We start from the raw sequence: 16,269 nt of genomic DNA on the forward strand, positions 1-16,269 counted from the left end.
CCCCCCCCCCCCCCACTGATCTGCCACTCACCCAGGAGGAGGCTGACCTGGAGCATCAGGGTCTGGGAGGGGGACTGGCTGCCCCGCAGGGAGTCCATAACTGTGGGACCCAGAACACATCAGCTCCTCCCTTTTCTTTCCTGTTCCTGCCCTCCTTCCGCAACCCCCTCTGCCCGCCTAACACGAGGCCCCTCCTCCCTTTTAATGATTCACCAGCTCTGGACCTGGGCTGCCTGATCAGCAACAGGCATGAAGATTTGAAAAATAAGGGCTTTTTCTGATGAAAATAATCCATGCTGATTATATAAAATTGGGAAGACATAGAAAATGATACAGAAGAATAAAGATCATTAGAACTTGAAATAATCTTGAAGGGATATGCTGATGTTTCCCCAAATGATTGGACCCCTAGAAACTTTACTATGATGTCAGTCCCTTGATTTTCATGGGATTTATAGTCCATTTTCTGGTGCTTCTCTGTGTGCAGGGACACCTAGGGTACCTGCTACTTTCTTCTCATTGGCCACATCAACATGATGGAATCCCATAGGCGGTCGGCGTGAGGGCAGACAGGCTGAGACACGATCCTAGTCATGTAGGAGAGATGGTCAGGTTTGAAGCCGATGGCCAAGAAGGAATTCCTAAGACCTCTTTGGTGCAAAATGTTTTGTGAAAGCACAGGGACAGGACCCGTGGGCAGAACGAGCTGTGCTGGGGTCATGAGGCATTTCCCATTATATCCTTTCAAGTTGGGAGGGTTAGGGAGAGTGTAAGTTTCTAAGGAGTTTGGAAGCCCGGTTTCCAGGGCCTTGAGGGGTCGAGATATTATTCAAAAAGGTCATTTATTACCTCAAAATAAAACCTGAGTCGTGAGACCCTTCAGCTGTACCTTGGTGGCCCATATGCTTGGGGGATGACTGTCGACACATATCTTGGGGAAATAAAGATAAAGGAAATTTTATATGTTAAAGTAGACTTACAGGATCCTGGGGAGGGGATGTGGGGGGCTCGGGCTAGGATTGCCTCTTGCCCTTAGAAAAGTATTAACATCAAGGCAGTTGGATCCCTAAAGGAATGTCACTCTGTCTGTTTCAAGGACTTGTCACTGGGTTGTAGGAAATAAGGAAATTTAATATTTTTTCTTCTGCCTTTTTTCCCAACATCACTAGCAGCTATGATCCCAGCACAGCTGAGGTCCATGGCTGGAGGCACACTGAGTGGGTCTGATCATAGGAGACCCTGGAGCTTGTCTTGGCAGAACCACATGGGCAGCTCAGGTTAGGTCATCTGCAGGAACAATGACATTCAACTTCACATGATTGATGTGGAGGCTTGGGTGGGCTCCCCTAGCAGCCCAGACAAGGGACAAATGATTTGGGGGCAAATGTTTCTTATTCCCCACCAACAAGTATTGAACAGGTGCCAGGAAGCAGCTCTGTCCACGTCACAGGTGATGGGACAGAGAACAAGGGGAAGCTTCTGCCCTCAGGCTGCCTGCAGGCTCGTGAGGGAGAAATTACACGGAAACGAAGGACCCCCATGAGCTTGAGCTGCATTTGTGAGCAGCAGAGGGAGCAGCTGAGAAAGGGGAGAGGGAGAGGAGAGGCCGTTCCTCACACAGGCTCTATCTACTCTCTTGGGCAAAAGAAATCAGGAAAGCGGGAACTCTACAGTCTTGGAGAGTTTATTTACTCAGTTTTATTTATTTACTCAGTTTCCCCTGATCTACCACTGTGGGTGTCTCACGGGGAGCTTGTGCACAAGGATTTAGCCCAGAAATAAGTGCTGGATCCATCCAGTCCCTGCTCAGAGCTGTCAGAGGGGTAAGAGGCAGGACCAGAGCTGCGGGCGTCATGCTCACGTGACAGGTGTCCCCGGGGTGGGAGTCTCCTGCTTCTTCCCATTAAAACGCGGTCATGGCGTGGCCTGGCCTGCGGACCTCACTGTAGACAGTAGTGAGAGAGTTCTCCTCTTCTAGATGTGGTTCTCCCCTACCCTGCAGTGCAGACAGAGGATAGCATAAGGGGCGCAGAGAACCCAAAGAGACTCACACAGACCCAGAGCTGCTGACATGACCTCCCACAGTGCCCAATGCTTCACGGGATCCCAGAAGAGTTTTCTTAGTTGATCCTGCATTATGGGAAAGCGCACAGAGCAATCGAGGACAGAACCAGCAGGTGACTGGGATCCACAGGCACAGAGGGACTTGGGAGAACTGCCTCCTCCCCCGGCCTCACCTTGTCCCTGCGGTCTCCAGACTCCTGATAGGTCTGATCTGCATAGTGGATGCCACCATCCGGGTCCCTGGGCTCCTCCTGCAATCCTGCCCCTGAGTCACACACAGATGGAGGTTGAGTCTCAGGCTGGAAGCCTGTACCTTCCCCCACAGCCACATCAGCCAGCGCCTGCAGGGACATTCCCCGAGGAGCAAAATGCAGGAGAAAAGAAGCCCAGGGACGCCTGGGTGACTCAGTCGGTTAAGCCTCTGCCTTCGGCTCAGGTCATGATTCCAGAGTCCTGAGACCGAGTCCCACATCGGGCTCCCTGCTCAGCAGCGAGCCTGCCTCCCACTCTGCCTGCTTGTGCTTTCTCTCTCTCTCTGACAAATAAAGAAAGAAAGAAAGAAGCCCAGAGTCCAGCAGAGGAAGTGGTGTCCGGGTACAGGGAGGAAAGTGCAACCTGCCTCTCCCAGACTCCAACTTCTTCTTCCCACGTCTCATCCAAAGGTATAGTCCAGCTTCAAGGATCATCAGTATGACCACAATAGTCCCCAGGATGTCACGCAGGAGAGCAACAAGAGATGGTCCATGTAGATCTGTTTCCATCGCACAGAGAGTGAGGAAGGTTGAGGCAACAGAGAACTGAGGACGCCCATTGCCAGGCACATGGAGACTCTGAAGAGACCTGGTCAGAAGCTCGAGAGGGAGGAGCATGGCAGAGGCTCTCACTCAGCCCATTCCTGAGCTCCTGCTTGGGGCCGGGGTGCTGAGAGGAGCAGGACATGGTGCCCGCCCTTGAGGAGCCTCTCAGCAGGGGGAGGGCTGACACATGCCAGAGGCTGCCAGCCAGAGCCATCCCAGGGCACTAGAGCTTATACCTTGTACCCAGGTCATCAGGGAGGGCCTCCTGGAGGAGGTGATGGGCAAGCCTGGTCTTGAGGGAGGAGTAGGAGATTGCTGCATATTCAGGGTGGGTGAGACATCCCAGGAAGGAGACCCATGACCAAGTATAGCTGTGACAACTGACCAGCCCTGGGAGCTACTGGCACCCACTGGGGCCGGCCAGAGAGGGACCAGGCAGGAGGACCTGGGTGGGAGGATGAGAGGGAGGCAGGAGCCTCTTTCCAGAGGGCACAGTGGGTCCGTGAGGCATGAGATTCCTCTGGGATCAGGGATACTGAGGCAGCAGGTCCACCAGCTGGTGGAGGAGGGGGTGGAGAGAGAGGTGGCTCAAGAGGAACCAAGTCATTCATTCATTCAGGGACCCACTAACTGTGAGCAAAGGGCCTGAGGCCAAGGCTGGGACAGGCATTCCAAGGAGCAGCAGACATGGCCACTGCCCACCAGGGGGTCAGGCTGCACAGGACACTAATCAAAGGCCAGAGCATCAGCTTCCAGGGTGGGGCCATTGACTGCTCCTTAGAGCAGATGAGGTGTGAGGGCAGGACAGCAGCAGCTCCTCCAGGGCCCTGAGCCACTGAGGCTGAAGAGCCCCTGTGCAAAGTCTCTTCATACTGGGACTGCCCCCAGCACGCGGCCCTGTGGGACTGCCCGGGTCACAGGCCCCCAGAGCCAGCTGCAGGGAGGGGGTCCCTGGATGGGAATAAGTGGGGAGTGGGGGACTCCTGACTTGGAAGAGCTGAGGGCAGAGGGAGGGGCCTGAGCAGAGGCTGGTAGCCGAGGAGAGCAGGACACATCGGGAGTACAGGCAAGCAGCTAGGTGTGACATGACCAGAAATGGGCAGAGGATCTGCGAGCCCTGAATTCTACAGGGAGTCACTGGCCCAGACCCTCAGATGGCACAGACCATGGACACCCCCAACTCGCTTTTCCTGAAAGCCACCCTAGACACACTCAGGATGATGGATGGGGTCGGGGAGAGGTACCTGCTGGCTGCCGCCTGGACCAGCAGGGGTGAGAGCTGGAGACCAGCACGGGAGGGACCCCAAAGGACAGAAGCAGGTTGGATGTTCCTGCCAGAGTCCTGGATGGGGCGACCATGTGGCAAGGGGTGACATAAACATGGGAGACAGAAGTTGAGACCCCTCGCCCTGGGTTCCCTGAGCTGCGGGAGAGTCCCTCCCCTCCAGCAGATGCACTCACCACGACCACAGATGTCCCCAAGGTCCAGGGTGGCAGTTCTCTGGTCCACCTGGTTGCTGACCACACAGGTGAGGCTGGGGCTGGGCCAGCTCAGGGGCAGGGTCACAGCCAGGGTCCAGGGGTTGGGCACTGGTCCTGGGGTCGGTCTCTGCTCCAGCTCCCTGGGGAGACCCTCGCTGTCCCAGGACACAGTCAGGTCCTCCCTGGTTCCTGTGGTGTTACACTCCATGGTGATGTTGCACCAGCCTGGTGTGAGGGACAGATCCATGGCCTGGATCTGGGGAAGGGGCACAGGCTCTGGGTTGGGAGGGACAAGAGGACAGAGTCTCAGGTGAGTGTAGAACATCACAGCTCCTGCTTCCTCCTGCGGATTCTCCCTGAAGCTCTGGCTTCCTCCCATTAGGACACTGATTGCATTTTACGGGTCACAGGAAATTGACCGAAATATACAGCAGGATCATTAAGGAAGGAGCCACTGAGCTCAGCTCTATGTGATTTCACTAGACTGAGCAAGTCTTAAAATTCTCCCAGGACAAAAAGATACTGTAGTCGCCTACCCATAGCCAATCAATTCTAAGAGATTGAGGTGTCACGTAGAAGAAAGAGAAGTTGGAAAAGGATTTTCCCGGTCCAGAACCCAGCCCTACTTCTCCTGTTCAGATGGTTCCCGGGACGGCAGAGCCCATGGTACAGCCGGTTCTTGGCCAGCTCTGGAAGCCCAGAGATCAGCCCGGACTCCCACCAGGAGAGACTGTGGTGGGAGTCACTAGGAATGGCCTTCCTAAGTGTGGTTGCAAGATGCCCTGAACTTGGAGTCCACACGGGAAGACAATGGACAGACTGACAGTCAGTCTTGGGGATCTCAGGGACCTGAGTCTGCGAAGGCCACTCTCTCTGGGGCAGGACGTCTCCCTGTGCAGGGGGGAGGGGTGCACACAGAGACAGCTGCTCCCTGAGGGTCTGAGGAAGTTACCCTGTGAACTTCTCCTCCATCCGTGGGGGTTCAGAGGGGGACCGTGCAGTCCGTGAGTGAGCTGACTCGGGCTGGACTGAGAAGGACGAGGGGACAGGGTGGGAAAAACCACACGCAGGATTCCAGATCCTGCTAGGTGACGAGTCTCCCCCAACCATGACCACGTGCTGACCCTCAGAGACCATAGGTGTCGTAGGTTCCCGGGCAAAGGGGAACTGAGGCTGGGAACTGCTGATCCTAAACTAGAGATGGTCTGGATTCCCCGGACAAGCCCCATGTGATCACAGGGTCCTCACAAGTGAGAGGAGGCAGGAGAGGAGGTGGGGGAACGCGGTGTCAGATGGACTCATCCCACCAGTGCCACCTGGGAAGGAGGAAGAAGGGACCACGATCCAGGGGGTGCGGATGCCCCTAGAAGGGGGGACAGGAGCAGAAGTGGATTCTCCCCGGAGCCTCCCTGCGGACTCCTGGACCTCATGGCAGAGGCTCTGGGGTCTGACTCCCACCCTACAGCCCTTGAGGACCCCAGGGGGTGTGTGGTCAGCCACTGAGGTGCAGTCACCTGTTACAGCAGCACAAGACAGTAAGAGTCCCACCAAGGACCCTGAGTCCTACGGGGACAACGAGTGTTACGGCAAAATCCCCGTTTCTCCCCATTCCGTGTTCCCTCCTGAAGCACAGACGTGACTCGTCCCTGGTGTGAGTCTCAGCTCTGCCTGCACTTGTGCTGACCTCACAGCATCGGATTTCTGGGGAGAAGATCGAGTCCGAAGGCTGCGGTCTGGAAGGAATCCTGCAAGCGGGGCACACGGACACTCCTGGGGACAGAGGAAGGGGGTCAGCTGTGGGGCTGGGGGAGGGGCCGCCATGTACCGTAGACCATCAGGTGGAAATCCTGGTCATACTGTCTTCCTCTTGTATAGGACACTCGAGCCCGGTACAGCCCACTGTCCTCAAGGGTCAGGTTGTCAATCCTCAGGGTCGTTGCATTGAGCACATGGACCCTCTTCTCGAACTTGTCCTGGAAGTTGACCCATTCTGGAACATCTCTCCCAGGAAACACATACAGCATGACTATGTAATTGGATCTGGATACGACGCCCCAAGACATCTTCTCCAGCTCAAATTCTGGAGGTAATTCTGGATTTCTGATCACTAGGAACAGCACAGAAGCTCCTTCCAGAATCGTCCAGGGCAGACCCATGGGCTCCAGGACTCTGGGTCACAGCGCTGCAGACACCTAGGGCATAGGACGCAGAAAACGGTGGTTCTCATTAGGAATAAAGGAGGAAACCCTAGAACCCAACTTCCTGAAATCCATCCCGTGTGCCCCCTTGACTGGGAAGGCAGGAGATGCCATGAATTTGAGGCGAGGCTGGAATCCCTCCTGGTCCCAGGGGAGCGTCCCCTTGAGCAGGTCACGGGAACTTGCTCACCTGCAGTGTCCTGACCCCTGACAGCGAGAGGATGAATGTCAGGAGATCTAGATTCTGAAGCACGAACACATTTCGGGGGCCACAGCGAGTGCATTTCCGCAGGAGGCAGGTTCTCACGGGGCTGCAGAGACCCCTCGTGCCCACAGGCCGTGTGAGCTGTCCTGGAGGGGGCCACTTACGGGGACTCCCCTCTAAGGAGCAGAGTGCCACTAACGTGATGGACGGCCCTCAGGGACAGCAGGTCCGACAGGAGTATGACCCCATCTTACTGTGACCCTGTCTCCTGCTCTCTGTGACGAAGCCCGCCACGGTATTGTGGGCAGCCCCGTGGAGAGACCCCCACAGGGAGGGAAGGAAGACAGCCTCTGGCCAACACCCAGGGCGGGTGAGGCCTCTGTCCCGCACCCACAGGAAGTACGCCTGCGGGCGCCTGACGCCCAGATCCTGGGTGACCCTTGAGGTCCCTGCAGCCCCAGCCCAGACCTAATGTCCGTCTCAGTGGACCTGAGGACCCAGCCGTAGTCCTCTGGGTCCTGACCTGCACGAGCTGCGAGCCCACACCTGGTGTGTGTCCAGGCACCGAGGGGCGGCAGGTGACCCCCCACAGGTGACCACGGCGCTGACGGAGGTGGCGCCCTGTCCCCTTCCAGAGCAGGCCCGCAGTCAGGCTCGGCAACGCTGGGATGCTGTCCCTGACACGTCCAGGAGCCCCGGGTCTGAGGACAGGGGAGCTCCCCAGACGGAGGGAGGGTCTGCGGGCAAGACTCCCTGCCCTGATACCTGCCACAGGGGCCACAGCAGAGACACAGACTGTGCAATCGCCCCTGGAGGTATCTCTCGCCGTCTAGAAATAGCGGGATCTCGGCTCGTGCTTGTGGCCGCACTCGCCACCCGGCCGGGCCCACTGCCAGGGACGAGAAAATGTGAGGGAGACGGTGAGCGCCTGGTGAGCTCGCCGCGCCGGCCCGCAGGACAGGGCCTCTGTGTGGACAGCACGCATGGCTGTGCAGACACTGGGATGACACATGGGGGGTCTAATCGGCCAAAGGCAGCTCCATCTCAGCCTCGGACAGACTCTGCCCATCGCCTCCTGAGAGTGACCCCAACCGCTCTCCCCCCAATAATGCTGAGGTTCCCACCGGCACACGGAGATCAAGCTTTCTGCCCTTCGCCAGACTGATGAGAACATTATGTCCCATTATATCTAAGGAACATTCCTCCTGTGAATGAGCCTGGCAGTTCCTCATGAATTAATGCACAGAACGACAGTGTCCGTCACACCCGCGTCCCCACCCAGTCCACGGCCACGGCCCATCTCGTGCGCAAATACGCAGAGTGTGGTGCACACAGGACGCCAGCCCCGAGTCAGAGAAGCCGCCCTTGTTCCAACAGGGGCTCCCCGAGGGACAGCAGATCTGCTCCCAGGGCGGCACCTGCCCACAGGCTGCTCCCCAGGAATCCTGAGCCCACACTGTCGCTCTCCGTGCCTCCAGCGTGGGTCAGAGGAGTCCACCCCAGGGGACAGGGACACGGACGCTGACGTTTCTGCCGATCATGGGCAGCTGCTGCGTGGCTCCGGTCAGGCTGTTCCTGAGCGGCTGCTCCGTCCCCCGACCCCCACAACCTCGGCCGAGGCAGCTCACTGTCCGGAGCAGGCCATGCACACCGGGGTGCACACCTGCTCAGGAGCAGAGACAGAGACAGTGGAGGCCCGAGGACTGCAGGGAGCCTCGAAGATGCATGCCTCCCCCCTTGGAGGGTGGAGGAGGTGACCACAGGTGGTCCTGGGCTCTGGGTTCTGACGGGGCCCAAGCAGACTCCCCGGCTGTCCGTCCCCGTCAGGACACAGGACGAGGGCAGGACAGGAGGGAGACATGGAGGAGAGGCCTCGGAGAAACCACAGGACAGTCCTGTCCAGGGGGAGACCCCCCCCAATCCAGGATGTCACAGCTGAAGGGCCTTCAAGGGGACCTTTCACAGAGGAGTTGCTCGCTCAAGGGCAGGAGGGGGACTGGTCTAGGTCACACAAGGCAGAGCCAGACCTGCAGCCGGCCTCCCTCTCCTCCTGCCCATTACCTCCCCAGTGGGAAGCTACACCACCCATCCTGCCCTCCCCACCCCCTGCAGCCCCACCCCTGGCCTCCCCTGCCCTGCCCAGGGCTCCTCCCTCCCAGCACTGCGGTCTGGTCTGTGGTATCTGAGCAGATCTGGGGTCTCACCCCCCAGCTACTGTCCCGGGAGAAGGGACTCAAGTACTCGGCGGGCTTTGGCAGGGAAGGGACGCGGGGCTGCCTGCGGGTTAACCGGCGCCTGCTGGAAAGGGGGGAACCCGGGACAGAGGAGGCTCAGCCCCCAGGCTGCGGGGGAGGAGCGGCCCAGAAGCTGGAAGCCCACTCAGGACAGGAGGAAGACCCGACAGTGCTCAGATCTGCAGACGGTGCTGACCCCAAGGAGGGCAGAAGGTCAGGGGCGGGTGGCTGTGAGCTAGAGAGTCCGAGTTTATGTAAATCAGATGGAACGTGACTTGCCACCTTCAGCGCAAACTTTTGTCCCTTTCTCCGTTCTCCTGCCTCGGTTCCCTCCGTCCCTTCCTCGCTGTCTTTCTCAGTCGTCCCGCCGCGACCTTTACGGACGACACTGTGTAACTTCCGTGGGTCTCCGGCTCAGTACAACAGGGACAGTGGAGGAAGCCCACACGCAGACAGGACGGCACCTTGTTACCGTGGTCCCCGCGCCGTGCCCGCCTCATGGTCTGATGAGGAAAGACCCTGTTTGCCAATGTCCTCCGATTCCAGAAACGTCCTAGAATCGCTGCGGCCCAGGGAGGGGTGTTTCCCTCGAACCAAACACGACAGACCGGAACAGCCTCCCCTGCCCTCCTCAGGATTCAGCTCCGAGGATCTCAGTGTTTTCTCCTAGTTCTTATTTAACGTGTTCCGCAGAAGCACCTGGACTCCGATGAAGGAATGACTGGAATTTCAGGTTTCTGAGAAGATGACTTTTTTGAGTTCCATTTTGAGGCCTCCTGATGCCCCCCAGGTACCCCCACCCAGATCAGAGGTCAGCAGTCTCCCGTTCCGGGCTCACCCCTACACACGGCAGGTGGGCGCGGACCCTGCAATGCTGGGGGCTCCTGTCCTTCCCTTGCAAACAGAATGTCACTGGACTCGGGGCCACATCTTGCCAAGGAGCCAGACTAGCGCGGCCCCTCCAGCTCAGACAGGGGCTCTGGGTCGGCCCCTCCTGCACACGGTAGCTGCCAAGGCTGCCGGTCCCCTGTGCACGGCAGGGGGGGATGTCTGTCCCCACCCCGGGTCCCCCAGAGCCACTCCTGTGTCTCCTCCATCCTCTCCCCCACGAGGCTCCGGGGTCTCCCAGTCTCACCGCCCTGGGTTGGGGGAAAGGGGTTCCCTTCATGCTGCCAGGCAGCCGGGTCGGGGTTCCCAGCCTGGCCTCAGCCCAAAGCTCCCTTTGTTCCCTCTGTCCACCCCGGGGCTCTGACCCAGCGCACCGCGTGTGCTCCGTCCTCACGGAGCTGCTCCGTCTGGTTCTTCAGCACAGACCCCAGCCAGCCCGGGAGCTCCTGCCTCCCTGCCCGCCCGGAGGCCTCCCTCCCGGGGGTCCCGGGCCACTCACTGAGGAGGAGGCTGGTGAATCGCAGGAGCCCAGAGGCCCCGCACAGGTAGAGGTCTTCTGAGCAGGTGAGCATGGCCAGCTGCTTCCCTGCTGGCTCAGCGTGGACCGATTCTGCTTCAAGGAAACATCCAGAATACAGACGTAAGAGGAGGAGGAAAGCTTCTTCACTCACAAGAGCCCTTAGGCTTCTCCGCACCCCAGGGGCGGGGCTGTTAGTCCTGCGACCTCACTGTCCAGCCTAGAGTAACCCACTCCCATCTCTGATGTTAGCTCAGCACCCGCAGGGGGGCCTCAGGAGATAACTGTACAGTAAGTGTGGGAACAGCCCCCCTCTAGGAGTCCCGGTGCCGAGAGACCCCGTCCCTGTGCTCACAACCAGCTGGTGGTCTCCCGTACCCAACCTGCACCCCTAGAACCCCTGACCTCTGTCCCTGGGCTCCCACTCACCCCTAGCCACTCTGTTTGCCAGTGTCAGCCGTGGCCAGGCACAGAGTCCCCTCCTAGAGCCAAGGACACGGGGCCTCTCCTGCTTTGGGCCTGTCCACTGTCTTTACACCATCTCACGAGTCGCATCTCCTGTCTGATGTTCTGGGAACCTCACTGTCAGGTGTCACAGTGAGAAGCTAGGAGCCCGAGAACAAAGCCTCCTGGGAAGTGTCACCCCCTCACCCCAGAGCACACAGGGCACGTCCCCACTGCTGGTCCTCAGGGCTCTGTCTGCAGCCTAGGGCAGGCCCTGCCCCACACAGGACCAAGCCCACCCCCACAGGAGCGGCCTCACAGCCCCCTTCCCTGTGAGGCTCTGCCAGGCCTGGGCCAGGCTCACACACAGGCAGGGCTGGAGAGGGACACGCGCCTCTGGCCACAGACTCAGCGGCCTCAGACTCACAGCCACGTACGGAGGGTCAGGCCAGGCCTCCTCTTCCCAGATGGGTTCCCATAAAGTCAAGAACCCTGGTCTCCTGTGGGCCCCAGGGGAGCAGCTCCATCACTAACCCCAGGCCGGTGCCTCTTTCCCTGCCCACTGGGCTCTCCCTTAGCTTCTCAGACCCTCCGATCCTCAGGCTAGATCCCCAGGACTGGCCCAGGGCCCCGCACTCTAGGTGGTCAGCCTGTTGGCTGTTGAACCCATTTTATGGATGTGAGACCCGAGTCCTAAGGGTTTGGTCCTCCCTCCAGAGGTCACCCAGCAGAGCAAGAGTCAAGGTCTTCACTCCCAACAAGGAACTCTGAGAAAGCCCATGTCACCGCCGCTGTCCTATCCCAGTGTGTGGCCTCCAGCGATCACCGCATCCAGTCTGGGCTCCCCGGAACTGCTCTGTTCCCCTCAGCCCAGAGAGCCCTCGGCACTGCCTGTTCCCCCGCTCCCACCCAGTGATGGGAGAGCCCTTCCCTGGGCCGTCCCTGAGCCTTGTGGGCAGAGACTCCTCAGATAGAGTCCAGATATGGGCAGCTCCTCCCTTCAGGGTGACGGGGACCAAGTCGGCTGTGCCCCTGTCCCATCGCTCCAGGCCTGGGTGAGCCCTCTCAGGGGAAGAACTCTTTGCTTGTGCAAACCCCACCCTCGGGTGGGGCCCAGGGCCCAGGAAGGAGACCCCAGCATCTGCTTTCCGGGACCCCGGAGGATCAGCCTGGACACACTCCATGCTGGGGCAGCCCCCGGACTTTCTATACCTGCAGACACTGATCTCTGTCCCCTCCCGCTGCCCTGTGCAGCAAGACAGCCCAGGTCACAGTCCTCTGTGTGTCCAGGTCTCTGTGGTTCCCAAGCTCGTTCTCTTTGGGGGACAGTGGGGCTCAGGGTTACCGTCCATGTCACAGATGAGCAAAGTCAGGACCCATAGGTGATTTGATGAGCCCCCGGTCTGGACCCCAGGACAGGGCAGAGTCAGGCCCAGGTCTCAGGCCTCCTAGGCCTCTGGTCTTTTTAGCCCCGAGTCCCTCCCAGACCTTGAGAAGCCACACTGAGGGGGAGGGAGGCCAGGCCTGAACCAGGGCAGCCTCTCTCCTGTCTCACACCCGCAGGCAGAGGACACGAGGCTATGGTTATAACTCTGCAGCCCCTGGGGTCCACGGTGGCTATTTGCTGACCACATCCACCCCTTGCACTGGCTGAGTCACACAGAGGACAGACCTCCAGCCCCGCGCAGGGAGGGGGAGGTTGTTCTCCCATACTCGAACTGTTCTGGAAACTTCCAACCTGTCTGGACACAGCTCTCTGGTGGGCAGAACGCTGGTGACCTTGAAACCGAGGACACGTGCTGGGCAGTGTGGCTTCTGTGCTGACCTTGGGCTTCAGGCTGCACACCCTCCTGGAGATACAGGGACTCCATCTGTGGCCGGGGGAGCTCAGGCTCTTGGACCAGTCACGGTGAGGCTTGATCTCTCTTCCTCACGCCTTCCTGCCTGTCCCAGGATACAGGGCTGGATGGCCCCAAGCCCCCAGCTCTCAGCACAGTGGGGACAGGGAACTTGAAGGAGTCACTGGGCAAGTCTCTGGGCCTGAGTGGGGCCGGTAAGCTCACCCGTGCTCCCGGAGACTCCAGAATGCCCCTGGCGGAGAGATGTCGTGCATCAGGAACGTGCTCGAGTTCCTACTAGACCAAGCTCCCAGGGGCACCCCTCCTGCCTCTCCCTTCCCCTCATTTGCTCTCAGAGAAGCAGAAGTGATCTTGGGGACAGGCAGCCCCTGAGGGAGAAATGCCCTCCCTCACCCGGCGCAGTCAGGTTTTCCACACAAGAGCCTGAAGCCCACGTCCAGTGAGGACACGTCAGTGTGAATCACGTCATTGCCGACGTGGACACTGGATTCTTCCCCCCTACCCAGAGACCAACCCATGAACCCTAGGGAATGAGTGACCTCATTGTGGCCATCGGGTGGGGAGGTGAAGAACAAGAAATGCACTACTTCTGTGGGCGCTGGACCAAATATGGGATGACTGAGGGATGTGTGTCCCGACCTTGCAGCCAGGGCTGGGGGTCTGAGCTCCCGTAGGATCCCCCTGGCCTGGTGTCAAACACAGGGAGCCGAGAAAAACCGGAGAGGGAGGAGGCGCCCCACCTGGGGCTGGTGTGGGAGCAGAGCCCTGCCCTTGCCACCATCACCATTTGGCACAGTGGCTCTGTCCTGGCTCAGGCCTGGGATCCTCCCCAACGGTGACACTGAGAGCCATGGGACCCCAGATGTCGCCAAGACCTTCCAACACAGGGATGGAAGAACTCCTCCCGCCCTGAGATGCTGTCCTGGGGTCAGAATCTGCCCCTGATTCTCCAGACCCGTGAGAGCTGGCCTCGGCCCACCCCAGCACGGGAAGGATCCCACAGCTTGTCCCCCCTTTCTCTTCCTGGGCGCCCTGGCTGTGGATCGAGTGAGGAGGGGAGGCAGGTCCCAGTCCCCACTCTGCAGGGTGGACAGATCTCGGGGGACCTGCTTCCCAGGGTCTGAGCCACAGAGCAGGGCCCCCACCCCGATCTGGGGAGAATCTATAATGATGGCTGTACAGGGTGTTGCTGAATTTGGACCTTGAAGCAGTTGGACCCGTATCCTAAAGCAGAGGTCACACTCTGCTGTTGTAACAATTCTCTCTGTGGGTCTGAACACACCCTGTGGGCCTGGGACATCTTGTCTCCATGATTCCCAGAGCAGGTCCTCCCAGCATCTTTCAGGCCATGCACATTTATTGAGCACCTGCTGTGTGCAGGGCGCTGAGGCTCATGTCTTCACGGAGCAGGTGTCCCAGGCCCCGTGGCATCATGAACGTGGACAGCACGCGCAGGACCAACACCTCCTCCTCCCTGGCTGTGCGTCCCAGTCCCGCTGGGGGACATTCTGGGGTCTCCGTAGGAAATCCAGGCCCCTGAGACCAAGGACACACGTTCCCTCTTGTGTCCTCAGGCGTCACACGGGCTCTTCAGGGCGTGGGTGCAGAAGATGTTTGCTGGATGGGGGGACGACTCTGCTTCCAGAAGCTTTGGGGTGGACCTGGGGCAACTCTCCTCTGGACACTAAGCCCCGATGTGGGTCACTGACCGCACCCGAAGCAACCTAGGATTCCTCCCACGGGCATCACCGCAGACAAAGGGCCTCAGGCCTGTCTGGTCTCAACCCGGGAAGGTGATCTAGACCCAGTCCCGGCTCAGAGCCCCGCCTGCTTGAGCTCTGCTCCTTGGTCTCCCACCGCCTGGTTCCAGAGGTCCTGCCAGAGAAGGCTGCCGCTCCCGCCCCCCACCGACCCCAGTGAGCACCTGCCTCACCCCTGCCCCAGCAGGCCCAGACCCAGGACCCGCTGCAGGCTGGCAGGGGCCTCAAAGGGTGGGTGCTGGGCTCAGGGTTCAGCTTCCTCTTCTAGTGGACATTTCCCAGAGTAGGTGATGGCTCGTGATGACGGAGCAGAAGCTCCAAAGGAACTTTGCTCCAAAAAAGGAAGAAGGAACCTGAACTCCTGGTCATACATGTTGTGAATCTCAGAGTAAAGGATAAAACTGATGTTGCCCTGGAGTCGGGGTGGTGAACATCTCAGGAGGGATGTGGTTGTCGCGTTTCCATATTCATCTGACCTCAGCCCCCACCCCGTGTTGAGGAGCGTCTCTCACAGCTGATGTCCCTGGATCCCACCAGAATCACTGATGAGGGTCAGTTGGGCCCGAGTGTGGACACCATGAGTGACAGCGGCAGAGCTGTGCTGCGTTCTCCCCACGAGCCCTCTACCCTTATCACTGTCCCCACAGGGCAACTCCTGGGCCAAGAGCACCTTTCCCTGAACCCCTGTATGGTCCATGTACCGAGTGTGAGTGTTTAGGGGGACCCGTCAGCCCCCGACCCAGACCCTCCCCGATGGTGGCCTCGTTCCTTCCACAAACAGTGCAGGAGCTCCTACTGTGAGCCACCCCAGCGCTCACACACATGCACACACACATGCACACGTACGAGTGCACCCAGCAACCGCTCTGCCTTCCTCCCCTCCTCACGGGAACCACAGTCCATACGGCGAGCAGGGCTCTGGATGACAGAGCAGGGTGGGGGCTCAGCACCGGCAGTGTGGTTTCCGGTTACACCAGGAGGTCAGAACAGGTTCCCCACGAAGGGGATTTTGGAGAAGAGACTGGAAGGAGGTGAGGAGTGACTGCAGACATCTAGGGAAATCGCTTTCCTGGCCCAGGTGACGTCCCATGGAGTGACCCTCACCTGGGACCTGCCTGGACTGTTCCGGGAGCAGGAGGTCAGTGTGGCCAAAGTGTCCAGGCAAGATCGGTAGGAGATGGAGGTCAGAGAGGTAACAGGGACCCCGGATGGGTCCATCCTGACCTAGAATTTTGGGATGCCTGAGCCAGAAGGGCCTCAGAGTTGACCTGCTGGACAGCTGAGAAAACAGGAAAGGCTTGCCCTGGGGCACCGGGATAGAACTCGGCTCCTGAACAGCCTTTCTCAGGCCCGACTCTGGCCGGAGCAGAGCTGACCTGCGCCTGGGGCAGGGCCTGCGGTCCCCCCTTCAAGTGTCCAGGAAAGATCTGCGCCGCCCTGGCCCAGCAGGGTGGGGCTGGGAGCCCTGGGTGCAGGCGGCTGTCGCTGCGGCCCCTTCCACCAGGGGGCGCTGCTCGCACAGCTTCCCCCACCGACACCTGGGGAGCTCAGGGCTGGGGTCAGGTCTTTCCTATGGCTGCCCCGGGGCTGACCCCGAGGTAGGGGACCTGTGCTGGACCGGATGAAGGGTCTTCAGTCTTGCAGAGACAGAGCCTCACGACAACAGAGACTTTGGCCTTCGTCCTTCTCTCGTTGGCCATCTTCCGTGTGGGCTGGTGTCTGCGGACAGAGCCGTCCGGGACCATGAGGACGAAGCAGGAGGACAAGACCCGGTGCCCAGGACGGTGGAGCAGAAAGATGGGGCAGCCCGGGAGCCCGGCA

General features: G+C 59.5%; 2 protein-coding genes across 6 annotated transcripts in view; both read right to left on the minus strand.

The window, feature by feature from the left end:
- Nucleotides 1-167, minus strand: part of LOC132025828 (uncharacterized) — a 23,416-nt gene extending 23,249 nt beyond the window's left edge. For 2 of the 4 annotated variants that reach the window (XM_059413592.1, XM_059413591.1), the window contains exon 1: nucleotides 48-167. In XM_059413592.1, coding sequence (XP_059269575.1) covers nucleotides 48-120 — 73 coding nt within the window. In that variant the 5' untranslated portion in view covers nucleotides 121-167. Of the gene's footprint in view, nucleotides 1-31 lie in introns of all 4 variants that reach the window. The other 2 variants (XM_059413594.1, XM_059413593.1) reach the window with 1 other exon arrangement.
- A 1,525-nt stretch (nucleotides 168-1,692) lies between these two features.
- On the minus strand, nucleotides 1,693-16,263 carry LOC132025829 (SLAM family member 9-like). 2 transcript variants are annotated; one of them, XM_059413596.1, is made up of 8 exons: nucleotides 14,056-16,263; nucleotides 12,655-12,920; nucleotides 10,368-10,478; nucleotides 6,169-6,535; nucleotides 4,323-4,619; nucleotides 2,684-2,815; nucleotides 2,238-2,329; nucleotides 1,693-1,996 (listed from the first exon to the last, which is right to left on the minus strand). In XM_059413596.1, the coding sequence occupies exons 4-8, from the start codon at nucleotides 6,497-6,499 to the stop codon at nucleotides 1,904-1,906; spliced, it is 945 nt and encodes a 314-aa protein (XP_059269579.1). In that variant the 5' UTR covers nucleotides 6,500-6,535; nucleotides 10,368-10,478; nucleotides 12,655-12,920; nucleotides 14,056-16,263; the 3' UTR covers nucleotides 1,693-1,903. The 2 variants fall into 2 exon arrangements, with proteins under 2 accessions (XP_059269579.1, XP_059269578.1); XM_059413595.1 differs by having other exon boundaries at nucleotides 13,971-16,263.
- Between the last annotated feature and the right edge of the window lie 6 nt (nucleotides 16,264-16,269).

The sequence above is a fragment of the Mustela nigripes genome, chromosome 10 (assembly GCF_022355385.1).
Source record: "Mustela nigripes isolate SB6536 chromosome 10, MUSNIG.SB6536, whole genome shotgun sequence".
Classification (NCBI taxonomy): Eukaryota; Metazoa; Chordata; class Mammalia; order Carnivora; family Mustelidae; genus Mustela; species Mustela nigripes.